This window comes from Dromaius novaehollandiae, chromosome 22, assembly GCF_036370855.1.
Source record: "Dromaius novaehollandiae isolate bDroNov1 chromosome 22, bDroNov1.hap1, whole genome shotgun sequence".
NCBI lineage: Eukaryota > Metazoa > Chordata > Aves > Casuariiformes > Dromaiidae > Dromaius > Dromaius novaehollandiae.
Genome location: NC_088119.1, coordinates 7,964,488 through 7,980,636, shown reverse-complemented (window position 1 = coordinate 7,980,636; position 16,149 = coordinate 7,964,488). Strand labels below are relative to the sequence as shown.

The window sequence follows — 16,149 nt, the reverse complement described above, 5'->3', positions numbered from 1 at the left end:
ATTAGCAAAGCATAATGAAACCCTCAGGTAGGAAGCCACTATGTTTCACCAAGGTTTGTAAATATGCCCACTGCTTAGCTCTGCAGTCACTCATCAGGCTGGATACCCTCAGAAAACGCAAAGTAAACAAAGAATTACAAAAGGTCATCTCGGGCTGCTACGGAAATGTGGTGTCACACATGGCAGCATCATCTCTGGCAGCAACTACGCATGCAAGTATTAGGGCCCGGCAAGGCTCTTCAAATAGGAGTTACATTTCCCCTGGAGATTGCCATGGCCTCGCCTTCCTTTTCAAGCCTGGAATCCAAGGTCTGAAAAACACTCACCGTCATTGTAGTCTTTGTGCTGCATGGAGACGTTGTAGCGCCGCGGATAGGTCCCACCTTTCCCTGCTTTGTCATAGATCTGATTCTCGCGATCTGGAAGTAGAGAGAGCAAGTGAGGCTCCTTCGTGAAGTACACAAGTTCTAAGGACAGAACATTCCTGTGACAGCAGGCTTTTTAGGGAGAAGTGAGAATTAGTAACTTGATGGCTTTTCAATCAACCTACCCCCAAATCTTTTATTTATACAATTCCAGTAAACAAGAGGCTAGTCAGCAAACAACAGAAAATGTCTAGATCAAATACTCCTTATACTGGACATGACATACCTGAGAATTCCTGTCTGTTATCGGGAAAGCTTTGTGCCCTTGACATCCGTGACTTCCGAAAAGAAGGACTATTAAAGAAAGAAGGCAAAAATAAGCTTTGCCAGCTGTTTGCTGGAGACAAACCTACGCGGACTTTAAATACAAGCTAAAATATCTGCACATTGGTAATGGTGATTCTCAAATCTGTGTCCCTGTGATAAATTAATGCCATACCTGGAAGTCATGCAAAGCCCCACTTAACCAGGCTTAATTTTCCAATGCTAGCAGTCCTCCTTTCTGTAGACTTTGTGCCATTTAACCAGTGGTACCCAGCGTATAGCTTGAGACCTAGTCTTCCTGCAGCCACATGTAATAGAAGGTTAAAACTAAAGCTAAGAGGAAGAGCAAAACAGGATACTGCTTGCAGCACACTGCTCACAGGCCAGTAAAGAATGGTACCACTGCTCTAGGTGGTTTTCCATGAGGGGTAAGAATTCCCGTCCTGAAAACTTGTGTTCGCTTTCCTCTCTGCCAACAGCAAATGGGCCTGAACACAAACACTGCTTACAACACCAATCCCTTGTGTTTCACCCCAATAAGCGAGGCCCTTCAGGCAAGCCTAAGTACAGATCCTTGGCTGGCAGAAGGCTTTCAAAGTCTCCCAAGAGACTACACAAATTTAATGTGGGCAAAAGCCAAACTGTTTGCTTTTTTTTTCTCTACCCAATGTAAAGGGAGTGAGCCTGATCCAAGTTTTAGACTCCCAAATGAGATGCTTTTCTGGCTACATAAAGAACATCATCAGCTTCCCCAGATTATACCCACTCCCACAAGGAACAACCAGGAAGGCTTTTCTTTTTCCCCCTCCTTTCAGGCAGGGAAAAGGGAGAGAAGGACAGGCAACGAATTAGCTAAAAAGCAAAACAAAAGAACACACGTACAGGTTAACTCTAACTGCTTCCTTGTGACTCCATAAACTGTTAAGAGGAAGCTGAACGGCTACAAAACCAAACCTCAAGTGCTTGACATAAAACTATATGCTACCTCTAGACATCAGCTAGGAGGCATCTTAAAAACACAGCTGAAGCCCAATATTCCAGGTGCTGTTCCGGTTAACAGGACCTAGAGCTGCAGAGCTCCCCTATTTGCCTTTGAAATTAGTGCTATATCTTGTAGGACCTAAGAATCTAGCATAATGATATATTTCTGTACCTTAGAATAGTTTGTTTTTTATTTTATTTTTTTAAATGAACAAGTAGAGCCTTGTCTTAAAGGGATTTAAATACGCTGTAGCCAGATGTTCTCAGAGTCTAGGCTCCACGAACAGCACACTTCAGAACTTTGTATTTATAACGTAGAACTACTGAAGCACCAGTTTGTTGATAGATAGTTTTGCCAGAAAATAAAACAGCCTTAAGAGGTAGTTAATTCTAAGAAATATATTGGGATATTGGGTAGGAAATAAGATCCTGTTTCTCTCCAAGAAAGCTTATGAGATGGAAAACAGATTTTCACATAGGTACAACCGGTATTTCAATTTGAGCACGTATAAGTTTCTACCAGCTCGTATGTTTGTACCTGTCTGCTGACCTGTCCAAGGACTGACAGCTCCCGGACACAGAGTTTTCAGCACTGCTTAAAGGGTCCAGCATCTGCAACACAAGAGACATCACATGGTAACATCAGCTCAGCCTAATGCCTAGAAGATGCTGTGCAAGAGGATCAGAGTCTGCTACTGCTTGCTTGAAGGATGTCTGGACAAAGAGGGGAGTCTAAAGCTGTTTAGAATGAACATTTTTCCTTTCTCTCTCACATAATTTGTTAAAGACGTATCACATCTGAGCCATCGCTCTGCTTCAGATGATGGCAGACTCTGATGTGAACATGATGGTTCAAGTTGGCCAGCGTGCTTGGTTTTAACCCCAACTGACTTCAGGAACAGAAGCTGCTGTCCCCACCTGCAAGTTGGACTTCGGCCTTACTTCCTACTTTTTAAACGGAGACCACAATTTCAAACGCAAGACGGTCATATCAACCTTACAATAGGCAACCTGAGCATATACGCATAATGCATACCAAAACTGTAGGGCTCATTCAGAGGTGGAGAGACAAGGCACAATATGCATAGCAACTGCTTCTGGCAGCCCAAAAAAGGCTTTGCATTTACACATACACAAACAAATTTGGAGCACAGCTTAAGCGAACAAGGCAGTATTAGTGGCTGCTAATGCAACTCCAGCTACTGAATATTCTGGAGTGAAAAAGAGGGCCCAGAGAGCAGCAGCAAGCTCCTTAATAGCTGCACATATTTTTCTTCACCTTAGCGCTCATACTTACACACTGTTCATTAGTTTCTGGGATGAATTCGCCTTCGCTATTTATGCTGGTGTAGGAACCCTGCCGAGCAATGCGCTGTTGCCTCTCTGGAACGTACCCGGGGGGTGGTGAACTTCGGCCTGTGTTCTGCGAACCTGGGCCAAAAAGGAGGACACTTTTGGTATATACGCTTACCGAAACGAGACTGCACAAGCATGTACGTAACGTCAAAGTATTCACCTCTACTGCTTGAACTCAGTGATCACAGCATTCTGGAGTGAACCTTACAGCCTGGACAGAAACAGAACTGAGAGGTACAACATCAAAAAGCAGAGAAGATTGAGAAGGTTGCTGGTGAAGCTCCTAACAGAGCAGTCACCTATCTCTACCCTCTTCTGCCCAGCAACTCCAAGAGCAATGTCAGCATCTCAGGAAAGGCAGGCTGGAATCTGCCAAGACTCCAGGAATCCTTGGCTTTCTAACAGGGGCATAAACTTTGCTCCGCTGCTAATCCCCACTAAACAAAACGCTTGTCAAGGCAACCAACCTTCTATCCTGGTTACATGTTTGCCTCAACTAGTATCATCTACCTTGAATGACAGCACTGTCTCTGCTAGTTATCATCAGCTGAGCTAATTATACTGACACTGAGCAATTTAAATATCCTACAGGAGCACTGTGTTACCTTTGTAAATACACCCAACAATCTCTGTCTTACTGCGTGAAACTGGAACAGTACAACCAGCTTGGGAAAAAAACACAGAGGTCAGTTTTGCAGTTTCTGAGATGAGACAGCTAGAAGGACAGTATGAGAGAGTATGTTTAGGAGCAAAAAGATGAGGAAAACATTTTAGTCATCTGTTATGGTACTAAGGAGTTTTTGTTGTGCTACCTACTGAGAAGAGCTTAACCCCGAGTGTTTCTTTATTCCTTGCAGATCTTGAAGGTGCTACTTTAGAAACAGGAAAGCACAAAATCCTTTATTTGCAGTGACCTATCCACCCGCAGCTCCCACCAAATTAAACTGCGAGCGCCAGGAAATGTTGTGGTCCAGCTAACCTACTCAAGGTCACTCATGAAGTCAGAGACAGTTTTAAGATCAGCTCTCAAGCTGTGCTCTTTATGATGCTGTCTTTAATTAACTGTGTGTACTCAGGTGCTATGGAAGATGAGTAAAGACCAGCAAACACTCTCCCAAGGAAAATATTTTCTACAGGAATTGTTGTAATAAAGAAGGAAGGCAAATGCTGGTAGAAGCTAATCAAAAGCCGGTTTGTGCACCTTTTGGAGAAGTGCAGAGTGAAAAACACAGCAGCACGGCTTGGTGTGCACAGGGTGGTGGACTGCCTGCAAAAATCCATTGCTTAGAATTACTACCTGATTTTCCAAGTAACACTGTGGGGCTCACGTGATACTACAAGCCAACCGGAGGGGAGATAAACAAGAGAGCGTGCTCTGGGGCTGCACTGAGTCACAGGAGCACACTTTCACTCTTTCCGATACAATGCCATGGCTGGCTGAAGGGAGCCCGAGTCCCGCTGGCGTCAGCCCAGCCGCTATTGTGGAAAGGCCACCATCACTGGGCAGGAAAAGGAAGTCGGCACTAAATCAATGTATATCAAAGGAAGTGAGTGGAAAAAACACAAGTGCTGCCAGAATGCTTAGCAGCTTTTTTTTTTTTTTTTTTGAATAGAAGTTATTTTATTCCCAAACCTCTGAATTGGTGACAGCAGGCTTGAGGCCTGTCCACTTTAGAATACAGGAACTACACAGGTATATCTTCTGCATGCAAACAACTTTCCTTGAACGCTGTTTTCAACTTCCATTTCATCATGTGGTATGAATAGGAAAGCTTCTGTGCCTGAAACTCTAGGAAACTGGGGTACATTCTCTTTCCAAAATCAAAGATGGGAAAAGAGAATGAAGAAGGAATTGATTTAAGACTGATCTATGGCCAAAATACTATCAGAGCTCTGACAGAACTGGAACCCTTCTGGATCTCTTAATAAGATAGCAGTCTGCTACTTCGACACGTTCATAAAATAAATAAAACTCACACTTTCTTGATTGATGAATGACAGGCTTATCAGAAAGTGTCCATAAGCAGGGATAAGAGAATAGAGACCGTGCAACAACGATACAGAAGGGGCCCCTCATTACTATACAGTTTACCCGTGACAGACACTCAGTACAGTCTGTTAGCTTTGGCATCATTATTTGGATACCTCAGAATGCCAATAAAGGAGAAAGTTTTTTTTAAAAATAAATATTTTTGGCATTGAATTTGTCTGTGAAAAAAAGAATTGTAATGTTCAGACAAGCATGGATACCACTGCTTTCTTCATAGTTCTGAGGAATGCTGCTCTAGTTAAAGTTAATATACAAAAAAAAAAAAAAAAAAAAAAAGGAAAACCCTTTCTGTACCAGTTTCGGGCATGTACTTCACAAGCTTTCAGCACTTTTTTTTGTTTGCTACTTCACAAAAGCAAACTGAATAAAAGGGGATCAGCAGATTCTAGACAGATTCAAGTAGACTTGCTAGACAAGTCTAACATAGAGAACTACTAGTCTAGTTCTCAAGTCCTTCTCTGCTGAGCTTCCTCTCCCAGCTAGTTTTGGTCAGGACAGCGTGGACCTGACTCCTGTTTACACCACCCAACATGGAGACTATTGGTTCTACTTTCATCAGATTCGTTATTTGGCACTAGGATTGATTTGCAAATGTTGACCTAAAATCCTGCTAGGATTACCCCTCGAGTTTACAGCCGATGAAACTGAGGCACTCCTCCTCTGCAGAGGGTTTAGAGCTTGGAAACGAACCAGTGCTGACAGCTCCCAGCTCCTGGTACCGGCCTCGTGATTTGCAGCACCTATCACCTGAAGTAGCAGGTCTGATAAGCCCTAAAATATCTGTTAAAACAAACAAACGAAACAAAACCAGCCTCTGCTTCTGTTCCAGCAAACTTCAGCTTTTCTCACTTTTAAGGCAGAAGTCATCTATACAGAACACCACCTCATGCTCTAGCCTTCACAGTGCAGATCCCTGTTAGAGCGTGCCTTCTACCTGCTGCTTCACCATGCACCGAGGTTTCACACAAAGAAGCCAGATTCTGAACCACAGACTTTTTTTGTTGCACCCCAAAATCTTAGGAGTCTCAGATATTTTAGTTTTTCCATATAAGAAGTTTACAGCTTTGATCTTCTTTCATTCACAGATTTGAAAAGAACATTATAGTTATACGAGGGGATAACGCAGACAAATTGGCAGTCCAGCCAGATCTACGACAGCTAAAAGCCTTAAAAACAAACATGCATGTGTGTGGCTGCTCTAAATCAACGTACTAAATGGTGCATCGTACGTTGTGTAAGCTGTATACATGGTTAGTAAGTCCTTCCTGTAAAATGCTGAATGCCTTAACTTTAGAAGAAGTTAGGAGAGTTGATAACATCTGGCAATCACAGGTTTAGATTTGCATTACAGGAGTTTTACATGGACCTTTCCACTAAATGTGAATTCACTAAGCTAACAGAAACACAAAGGAAATGGGGCAAAGGCACATATTACTCTGACTTTTGCTATTGTTTTTTGTGCAGCTGCGCCAGTCACCTATCATATTAGCCTTGTGCTCTAGTCCTCTGGTAATCACCCCAGTAAAAGGTAAGGGAACTCACTACATAGCACACTGATTAGATACGCAGTGGCAATTCCTGTACTACCAGTGAAACGCTGATTAGAAGAGCTAGTACAGTTTCCAAAGCCCAACGTCAAAAAAAAAAAAAAAAAAAAAAAGAAATCTAGATTTCATGAACTGAAATTGCCAATCTAAATAAAAGGCTTAATGGACTCACGTAAGCTTTCCAAATATCTAACCTCAATGAAGCTGGCTGTAGGACATCCTCTCTAGCAGCTCCTCAGCTGTTCAACAACTTAGTAAGGAACTTTGAAACATTCTATCATAAACACATTTAGAGCCTTTGAAAATGAACGGCCTTGTCCTAGAATAACCTTTCAATTTCTCAAGGGTTTCATAAACTCTATACCATAGATACTAGTGCCCAAAAGATGTTTCACAAAGCAAAGAGAGCAGAAGTGGCAAAAATACTCACTGACAGACAGATGCCTACTTCTGGGTTCTGGCTGCTGATAGGGTGTGTTCACATCCCCCACCGATTGGGAAGTTTTAATCCTGACTTGTTTGGGCAGTCCAGAATGGGGTGAGGAACTGGTCTGTCGGGTAAAAGGAGAAAAAGAAAATGAGACTGAGGAGCTCAAGCAGTCTAGCCACAGTTTCAAAAATATCGTTATGTTTAGTAGCAAGAACGTAACGGAGACACAGCCCTAGAGCCTGAAATCTTATTATTTCACAGAAGAGAAACAATAAAGGCAGCACAAGCTTCACAATCACTGCGTAAAACAGGAGTCGAACAACTAGAGCATGCTCCCCTCCAGCCTGGAACCGAATGCAGGATTTATGAGTCTCAGTGCTTGTCTTCCATTAGCAAGTGTCTGTGAAACCAGCAGGAAAGGGGCCCAGATCACGCTTTGAGACCAGGCCAGGGAAGAACCTACGACTGCTGTCGGCCATCTCAGCTGGCAGGGACAAGGGGTGAATCTTGCGCTCTTGCTGAGGCATTCAGATAGCAATCTGATTCCTAACAATTTTTAAAAGTAAGCTGGCAACTGCAACACTCAAAGCAAAAATAAATTCTAAAAAGTTATGAGTGCAAAGAGCTTGGAGATGCCAAAATTAACGCTGCCTGTGTCGCCTTCATTCATCTCTCCCTGAGCTTAGGTGCAAATAATCTAATTAAAGGCTATTTTTCTATGGTGCCTTCATCTCATTCAGAGCAGAGAGTGGAGTGAAAGGAGACACGTCAAAGGACTCCTGCCTCATTTGTTGAGAAAGATGGAGGGGGTGATTCAGGCACGCTTTTTAGGAAGAGGGAGGATGGCTTTGCAATTCAGGCAGTAGGATGCTGCCCAGGAGGATTCTGGCCCTCCTTGTACCACAGTTACGCACAGCTCTGCCACAGAGAAACTCCAAGGCCGCTTTCTTACCCCAGCGTCCATTGGGTGCTCACCTGGGGATATTCAGACTGCAGCTTCAGGCAGCTAACACCTCTGTGCTGCACTCGCCATGGACAGCATAGGGTACCCGGGCTCTTAACATGGGACTGAATTTCACTGTAAACACGGCCCCTGATCATAGATTATCCGAGTATGATTCACACAGCTCTGAACACACAAAACACTGTGGCCTGCAAAGCTCCCTGAAGCAACTGAGATCCTATGCACGTCACAGTGGGTGCTTAATACTAGGGAATACTTTTGATTTTAAATCTTGCTGTCCCAATGCACCTAGCTTTACAAGACAAAATAATATTCCTTTTCTTTTGTGGGTTGTAAAAATTAACTAATGCTTGTAAAGCACTCATGTTATTGGGATGAACAGAGCCAAAAAGACCTGAGGAAATAAATGCTGTCTGCTGAAAATCATTTGAAGAGGACATGGTAAAAAAGGCACAGGGCTGTACAACAGAAAAGGTGAAGTATTGAAGAGGTGCTCATTTAATAAGCAAAATCTATCTTTTGCACAGAATAAGGGGGGGCTGGTTTAAAAAAAAAGTCTTCAATTGCACAGACTTTATCTTGAATAAACTCATGGGGGCTGAATAAAGGGTGCACAGGTCACAGCATTGACATTGGTGGTCTGGCCCTAGTTCTCTAGGTGTTCAACTTAACCAGTTCTTCCCATTAGTTTCTAAACAGAAAGAAAGGACTGAAAACAAAAGTAAGAAAGGGCACAAATGAGCCGTACCAAGAGGCACAGGGAAATTAATATAAACAGTATTCACAAACACAGACTCTCAGTACTAGTCACACAGCTACTGCTGTAAAGTTAATTTTTTTAATATACATATTTGTGCCAAAGTCACGGCATTACCTTTCCATCCCCAGAAAAAGAAAAGAGCACAACCAAAACAAAATCTGCATCCTGTACTTCAGGAAAAATAATGCTTCCCGCTCCCTCAGTGGGATGAGATCATGCAGCCAAGAAGCCTCCTTCAGACTTGTGGGCTTTTGCTTTATCACATGTAGGTCTCTCCTGTCAGGCAACTCAGAGATGAAGAGGAAGTCGGAGGAGAGGGGGGAAACAGTGGCACTTACTGAAGACTTCGCTGTTTGTTTCTGCTTTGAGCAAAAGAGGAAAAAACAGCTAATAAAAGGGCAACACCACGGTATTGGCTACTGGCTGGTGCAGGGATGAGATTTACTAAGTGTTTATTGTAGGATGGCTTTGGTGGCCTGTGTAAAGTTTGGATAGTATCATTTAACATTTGTGTTGTAGCCTGAAGACACTGAAGTTAATAGAGGGCTGTAAAAGAGGATTGCTTTACAGTGTTACAGCAAAAGTTGAGGCCACCTTTTACAGTGCATTTCCCGACAACACAGAACGTAAGTCTGGCTATACTAGGTCAGACCAAAGTCCTTCTTGCCAAGTATTGTCTTGAAAACAGCCAGTAATGAATGTGTAGGGAAAGGGCATAGGAACAGCATGAACCCCTCTCCTATATCCTTCCAGCTTTTGGCATTCAATCATTTGGGAATGTGGCGTTAATAGACCTGAAGGTGTTTATATTTCGATTAACATGGATTATCAAATTCAAAAATAAATGAGAAGTATATTTAAGTTCTGTTAACAGTTCCAAGAATTGCAGGCGTGATTCTTCCAAGAGCCAGAGCCTACAGCCTGCGGAACGTGAAAAGGGATGAAACATTCAAGGGTGACAAGCTGCTATCAACATAGCTTTCAAGATCAGGGTAGCTTCTCCTGTCATACAAATCAAGAGAATTTGGTAATTTGCAACTAAAATATCTAAGCAATCAAAGTCTCTGGCTTTAAAAGCTATATGACCTTAAGACTGATAAAAGGCATTGGTTTAGCAGCCTCAGTTGACAAAGTTCTCCAGTTGCAGATCAGCAACAAGAGAAACTTCTGATATTTTCTGCCTTCCTCAATTCCCAGTTCAGTTCACTCTCCAAAACAGGCAGCTTTGGGAGCCTCGCATAAAGACATTACTATTCATGTTATGATCTTTTCTGCTGAAAAGTGAAAATGACATTGAAACTCATTGCCGCAGCTCCCTGTGCCATAGGAAAGTGAACTAAGACAATCAAATTCATCTTAGCTGTGAATGTGCCTCGTCATTATGCAAAAGCAACTTAATTTCTACAGAGTAAGGCTGGATTCAAACCAGTACACTACAGATGGGAAAAAAGTCATTAGGAAGCGTCCTGAGGCTTCCCATCCAGAAATAAGTATTAATAACATGCCTTCAAGAATGACTTGTGCTTTCTTAAGGACAAGATTATTACAAGCAGTTTTGACACTGTGCTATCAATCAAAACTATAAAGAGCTCTCTGTGAAGCAAACTCATTAAGTGCTTTCTGGATACTGTCATTGGATATTCTAAATAAGTGTCCTTCATAATTACAGCTTAAAAAAAAATCTCTGTTCAATGTTTTAGTCCCTAAACATCTGCTGAAACGGGGGGGGGGGGGGGGGGGGGGGGCGGGGAGGGGAGAATTTTTGATACCTATAGCTTAGCCAAAGCAAAGACGATAAACATATGCACGTGCGTGTGTGAAGCACAGCAACCTTACTAATTCATATTACCCTTTTGCAGCTGAATACTGCTACATTTCAGAACTTAAAGGTAAAAGACTTCGCTTTTACTGCAGTGCCGCAGAAGTCGTTACCTACATGGTTTCTGTCCTGAGACAGTAGTAATATTCTGAGGCTTTTCACATTAGAGCTTCGGTCCAAGAGATCTATTGCTTTATCCAGGTCATCTTGATTTTTCAAAGGAATAGATAACTGCAAAATACACAACAGAAAAAGTTATAAACAAAGACAGGAAAATTTATGAGTCTACTTGCATAATAGGAATTTAAACAAACATTAGAAAAAAATCAGAATATAAGATAAAGTTTCCAATTGCTCAATTATCCCACAAATTTTCATATACTATCTTTTAATAAGGGGTTTTCCTCCCACACCCCCAGAGACTGGTTGACCCTATACAAATTTCCCCATGGCAGCATCCACAAAAAGATTAATTACTACCTGAATTTTTGGCTTGCAGAGCGCGAGTCAGAGACAGGCTCTTGTCTCCCTGATAAGAACACTGTCTAAGAATATTTATGAACCCAGACCTAACGATCAAGTGAAAACTGGTTTCAGATAAGAGACGAATACGAGGAGGATTAAGACTTTTAAAGAGGGAATCAGAGAAGAATTTGAAGACTGCTAATAAAACCCCATGAAATTAGGCTCAGAGGCCCTCTATTCTACAGCCCACAACTCAAAACGTGAATAAGTTATTAACACTAAAGAACCACTTTAATTTCATTTTAGTCAGATTTCTACTGGTGAATGGAGTTTTGCACCCCTTTCATGAGGGATGCAGTCCCCAAGAGTCCCAACTCTCTGCTACTGGGCACCTAAGGAAACGCCTTTGGGACTGCCTACAGTTCTTGGACTATACATGTATTTGCCTGCAGTAGTTGATTTCAGCAGTCAAAATACTTCAAATGCCTTTTGTGCTTCCCTGAGAGTCTTCCAAACAACACTGGTAGGATGAAACAAGATGCTGATGTTCGTTCTACAGACAGACATCAGTGCGATGTTTTGTCAGTATCAAAAAGTTTTCCTCTATGGTTCCTTTTAGAGGGCAAAACTGAAAGTTAAACTTTAGGGTTTAGAATTTGGGATGGCGAAAGGAGGTGTCATCCAGAGAGATTGTTACACGTTTTGAGCATTGATAGCAACCCTCTGTACCTCATTGTTCATGTAGTGGAGGTCCAGTGGCTGGCCAAAGGCTGTTTTCACTTTCTGTTGCACATCTTCATAGCGCACGGGACGGACAAATGGGATAATTCTGGAAGGAAAAGGAATCACTGATTGAATTAAGAGATGTACCTGACCACACAACCAAATTAGATGGAAGAAGCATTAAGAAAAAAAAACAAAAAAAGAAAAAAAACACTTGAATGTTTTCCTTTCACTCTCAAGCAGGTAATGATTTTTTCTAATTTGAGTTGATACTAATTATTTTAGCAAGATTTTGGTCCCTTTGCAAATCGTTCATCAGAATGCAATATTCAACCTCAGAATTACTCATCTAGAGATTTCAAATAGAATGTTTTTGTCCCTGGATAAATAAATATGTATCCTTCATGGAGTAAATCTCTTCTGCATAAGAGGATACAAATCTACTATGCATGCTGCCTTAAAGAATTCCTCCCCTAACACAAGAGAGAAATACATTTAGTGAGAGTCAAATTGAAAGCTGCAGAAGGCCCAAACGACAAAAAGGTATTTGGTTTAAATCCTCCCGTATCTAAACTCGAAACTCACTTCCTAAAATTTTCCAAAATGCATTCAAATTGAGCGGTTTCAACAAATACTCTCACAGCAAGTTAGTCCTAAACTACTGAGGGATGGTATCAGCAGGAACGCACAAAGGTATCCGAGAACCTGCTTTCCCAAAGCTGGTCTGTGACATTCACTCCACAGTGGCCGTTCTCCACGCTCAAATCCGAGATCTTCAAACACCCGAACCACCGGATCCCGACGCTGTCTTTGCAGCCATCCTTCAAATCGCACGCAATGCAGCATGGACTTTTCGTCAAGAGCTGAAGTCAAATCTAACTGTGCAACTGTTACCACTTGCGGTTCTTTCTTTTTCTTTTTTCAATTTTGTTTTGTTGTTTTAAACCACAGAGGCCTAATGGAGCAAAACCTACAGATTGCTTCAGCTGTGATGTCAGTGCACAGCTGTCCGAATACACTGCAGCAATACAGAATATTCTTAGGAGATAGATGAGAGCAGTCTCTCACGCTTCCTCCCTACCTCGGTAGAAGAGAAACGTTTCAAGTGAAATTCACAGGTATTTTTCTTGGGTGTTCAGAGGTAATGCATCTCTGGGCACCTTCACAAACTGTCTGACACAAAAAAGCTTGCACAAACGTGAATGATTCTGATTGCTTTCTCCGAGCCCAGGCCTTCTGACATACTAGTTATAACATTCAGCTATTTCCTCACCAGTTGAATGACAGGTAGCTTGAGGCAAATGTACACACACGACCGCAAGAAATCCAGATGGCAACTGGCAGCCCCATCCTAGGGGAACCCTGCAAAATCCTGCAGCACAGACATGCTTTTCAGAAAATGACAGCATAGTTTTCTCTGTTCAGTATTTACGATTGTTTTGCCTGTCTAGCAGTAAAGACTATAGGGCGCTAGGCAAAGAAGCAACATGAAGTTCCAGCAAAGCTTCTACAACTGCTTATTTTGCTGGAATGTTCTTCTGTAGGAACTTGCCAAGTACTCAGAAAGTCACTACCTTGACAGCAATGAAAAAAGACTATTTTCCCTCTCTTCAGAGCACGAATCAGCAAGTGAAAAATGCTGGGTCAAGAACCAGAGGATCCAAACGTAAACTATGGCTTACAACCCACTAGACTATATTTTAACTAAACCAAGGATGTCTAATGCTCAGAAATCCACCCTGACTCCTTCTGCTGTGCAAGGCCCAGATGGATGTTTGTTCCTGCCTTTCGGCTCATTTCCCCTAGACTTCTCACCATCTGCTTCTCCATAGGCCAAAAGACCACACCGATTCTCGACCGCTGGCAGGTCAAACAAACAGCTTCGGGACACAGTCGACAGCGACCGACCTTTCGGAAAGCTGGTGGACCACTCTCAGTTAGCTGCTTATCACACTGCTGCAACTCGAAACAACCTGCTTCGGTGCAGCTCCTCGTGGCTCAAGAATTGCAATAAAAGCTGCAATTATTTAGCACCGCTTGGCAATTCTGCCATCAGCTTGAAATAGGAAGACCTGAACGAACCACAGAAACTCAAGACCTGTCTCGTTTGCAGGGACAACTCTTTCAGTTCAACAAAATCCCAAACCATCTCTGGGGAGGCTCAGAGAGTTTCTGCTGAACCTGCCTTTTGGACAGAAGGCTCACTTTCCAAAATGTCAATCCAGCATCCTTCATCAGCACTCAGTATCCTTTCGCTGTATGCAGCTTTTGCTTTAAATACCTCTAAAGTTAGTTGGCTTCCTCAGCCCTTTCCCAGGAAGGGTTCATCTTGCTACCAGTCCTGCAACATTCAGCTATGAAATAATTGTCCTTGTTAAAAAAGCGACCCACAATAACATTTTCTACATATTCCTAAAAAACCCATCCATGAAATTATAGTACTCTGGCACTGCACAAATGTAATTTGGCTCTCTGTTGAACTGAAGTCCCTTATAAAGGCTTCCATTCTATACTCAATGCATTAAAAAGCAGAGCTGTTCTCAGGTGCCACAAATTCTATTAGTTTAAAAACTCTGTGCACTCTTCTAACACAAAATCACGGACTTCAGGGTTTAAGAAGCCCATTCCTGCCTGACCACCTTAAATATTTGTGGTTAGATCTGGCAGCTCCTCTGAAACCAAACACACACACTTACATTCTCAGTGCAAGCCTGCTGTCTGTAACTGCATACCACTTTGGGAATGGGGAATTCAGGCAAGCGTAACTGCATAATTAGACTAACACACAATCAACCTTTTCATTTTAATGTTACTTCAGAAAAACCTTTCTTCTCCCCTGAGCTCTGTGCCATCTTAAACGCACTCACTCAGGCAGAGGACAGGTAAGATGACAGTACCACGGTGACAAGATTTCACTTCTGAGTTACCTTGTCATAACGCTGTATCACAAGAAATCGTGACATGTCACAGTGGCTCTGTTGTAGCGCACACAACATCTTTGACATTGTCAGCCAATTCTTCTCCGCACTTTACTAAGAGCACGGTACACGACAGCTACGATTACTTTTGAATTTTCTTCCCGTTCGCCAACAACAGCCATTTTTCTTAGTGACTGAATTCATCATGCAGGACTTTGGTGAGTGAAACAGTTCAATTTTTGAGGACGATTTTATGAATTATTCTCCAATGCTTGCTCTAGCAACAAAAAAATGCCGCCCCCTTTCTGTTATAACAAAAATCCCTAGATTTGACAAAGGAGGATACTGGGGAGCTTAAGCAGCCCAGTCAGTAACCTCTGCTAATAATATGCTTTTAGGATATCTGCATACCACTTGTACTGTGGCAGTATCAAACATAAAAATATGCCTTTTTTTTTTTTTTTTTTTTGCAAGATATCCTGAAACCACAAGTTCTTGTTAAAACTGTTGTCTGGGAAGGAGAAAGCAAAGGATTCTTACAGGATGTCTATGAGGAGTCACATATAAGTTCATGATTACAATTCAGTTAATTTCTTCAGAGAAAGAAAACCGGAGCATAACGTCAAGGTCCCTTTTCCCCCCCGAAAAAAGAGCGCTCAAGAAGAGCCCTGAAGAAGCTGCAAACAAGCTTGCAGGTTTCCCTCATGTTCTCACAGCCACTGAAGAGCTATAACAGTTCCAAGATTCCCTCTCAATTAGAAGGGAAATAAGGGGCTTTTTGAGACATACTTTGAAACTTCTAGGCAACCATTAAGTCCTCGAGGAATTCCCACTGATAGGACATTTGCATTCTATGGTTGCTCCTATGTCAATAGCGAGCTGTAACTAACGCTGGCGCCGCGCTCCCAGCTTCGTTCCATCAGGGAGTGTGCGCATTAAAATACATCCTCAAACTGAGGCCTGCGCACCAATAACAGAAACTCTGAACTGACTTCAGGAACAGAGCAAAGTTTTAGGCAGTTACTAACAATGGGCTTTATTGCTTTATTATTTAATTTCCTAAAACTGTTACTGAGCACACAGGTTTCACCTTGATATATTAAATCAAATCTATTCCTTTCCTGGTGATAAACGTGATCTTTTCAAGAACCGATAAAGGCATGACAAGTTTTTGCAAGACCTTTATGAAGGACAGATTGGCACTTTAAGTGCCTAATCAACCAGTCCAAGCTGTGAAGCTCTCAAGAATGGAGGTACATTTTATAATTTACTGCAACAGCCAAAGGGGAGCCAATAGTGTCAAATAGCACATCAGTAATTTCCTCTGAAAAACAATAAATAAGCAACTCCTAGCAAGGAGCATGAACAGTACAAAAGAAAAAGCTTGCGACTGAAGATACACCTACTAATCACACCTGAACTGCGTAGACAAGAAAAATAAGAGTCC

The 16,149-nt window shown here is 42.2% G+C and overlaps 1 protein-coding gene across 4 annotated transcripts in view; it reads right to left on the bottom strand.

Moving 5' to 3' along the window:
* MAP3K3 (mitogen-activated protein kinase kinase kinase 3) overlaps positions 1-16,149 on the bottom strand; it is a 44,316-nt gene that overhangs the window by 14,958 nt on the left and 13,209 nt on the right. For 2 of the 4 annotated variants that reach the window (XM_064524560.1, XM_064524562.1), the window contains 7 exons: positions 11,791-11,890; positions 10,714-10,827; positions 7,054-7,174; positions 2,968-3,101; positions 2,209-2,282; positions 652-719; positions 327-419 (listed from right to left, as the gene is read on the bottom strand). In XM_064524560.1, coding sequence (XP_064380630.1) covers positions 327-419; positions 652-719; positions 2,209-2,282; positions 2,968-3,101; positions 7,054-7,174; positions 10,714-10,827; positions 11,791-11,890 — 704 coding nt within the window. The remainder of the gene's footprint in view (positions 1-326; positions 420-651; positions 720-2,208; positions 2,283-2,967; positions 3,102-7,053; positions 7,175-10,713; positions 10,828-11,790; positions 11,891-16,149) is intronic. The other 2 variants (XM_064524561.1, XM_064524563.1) reach the window with 1 other exon arrangement.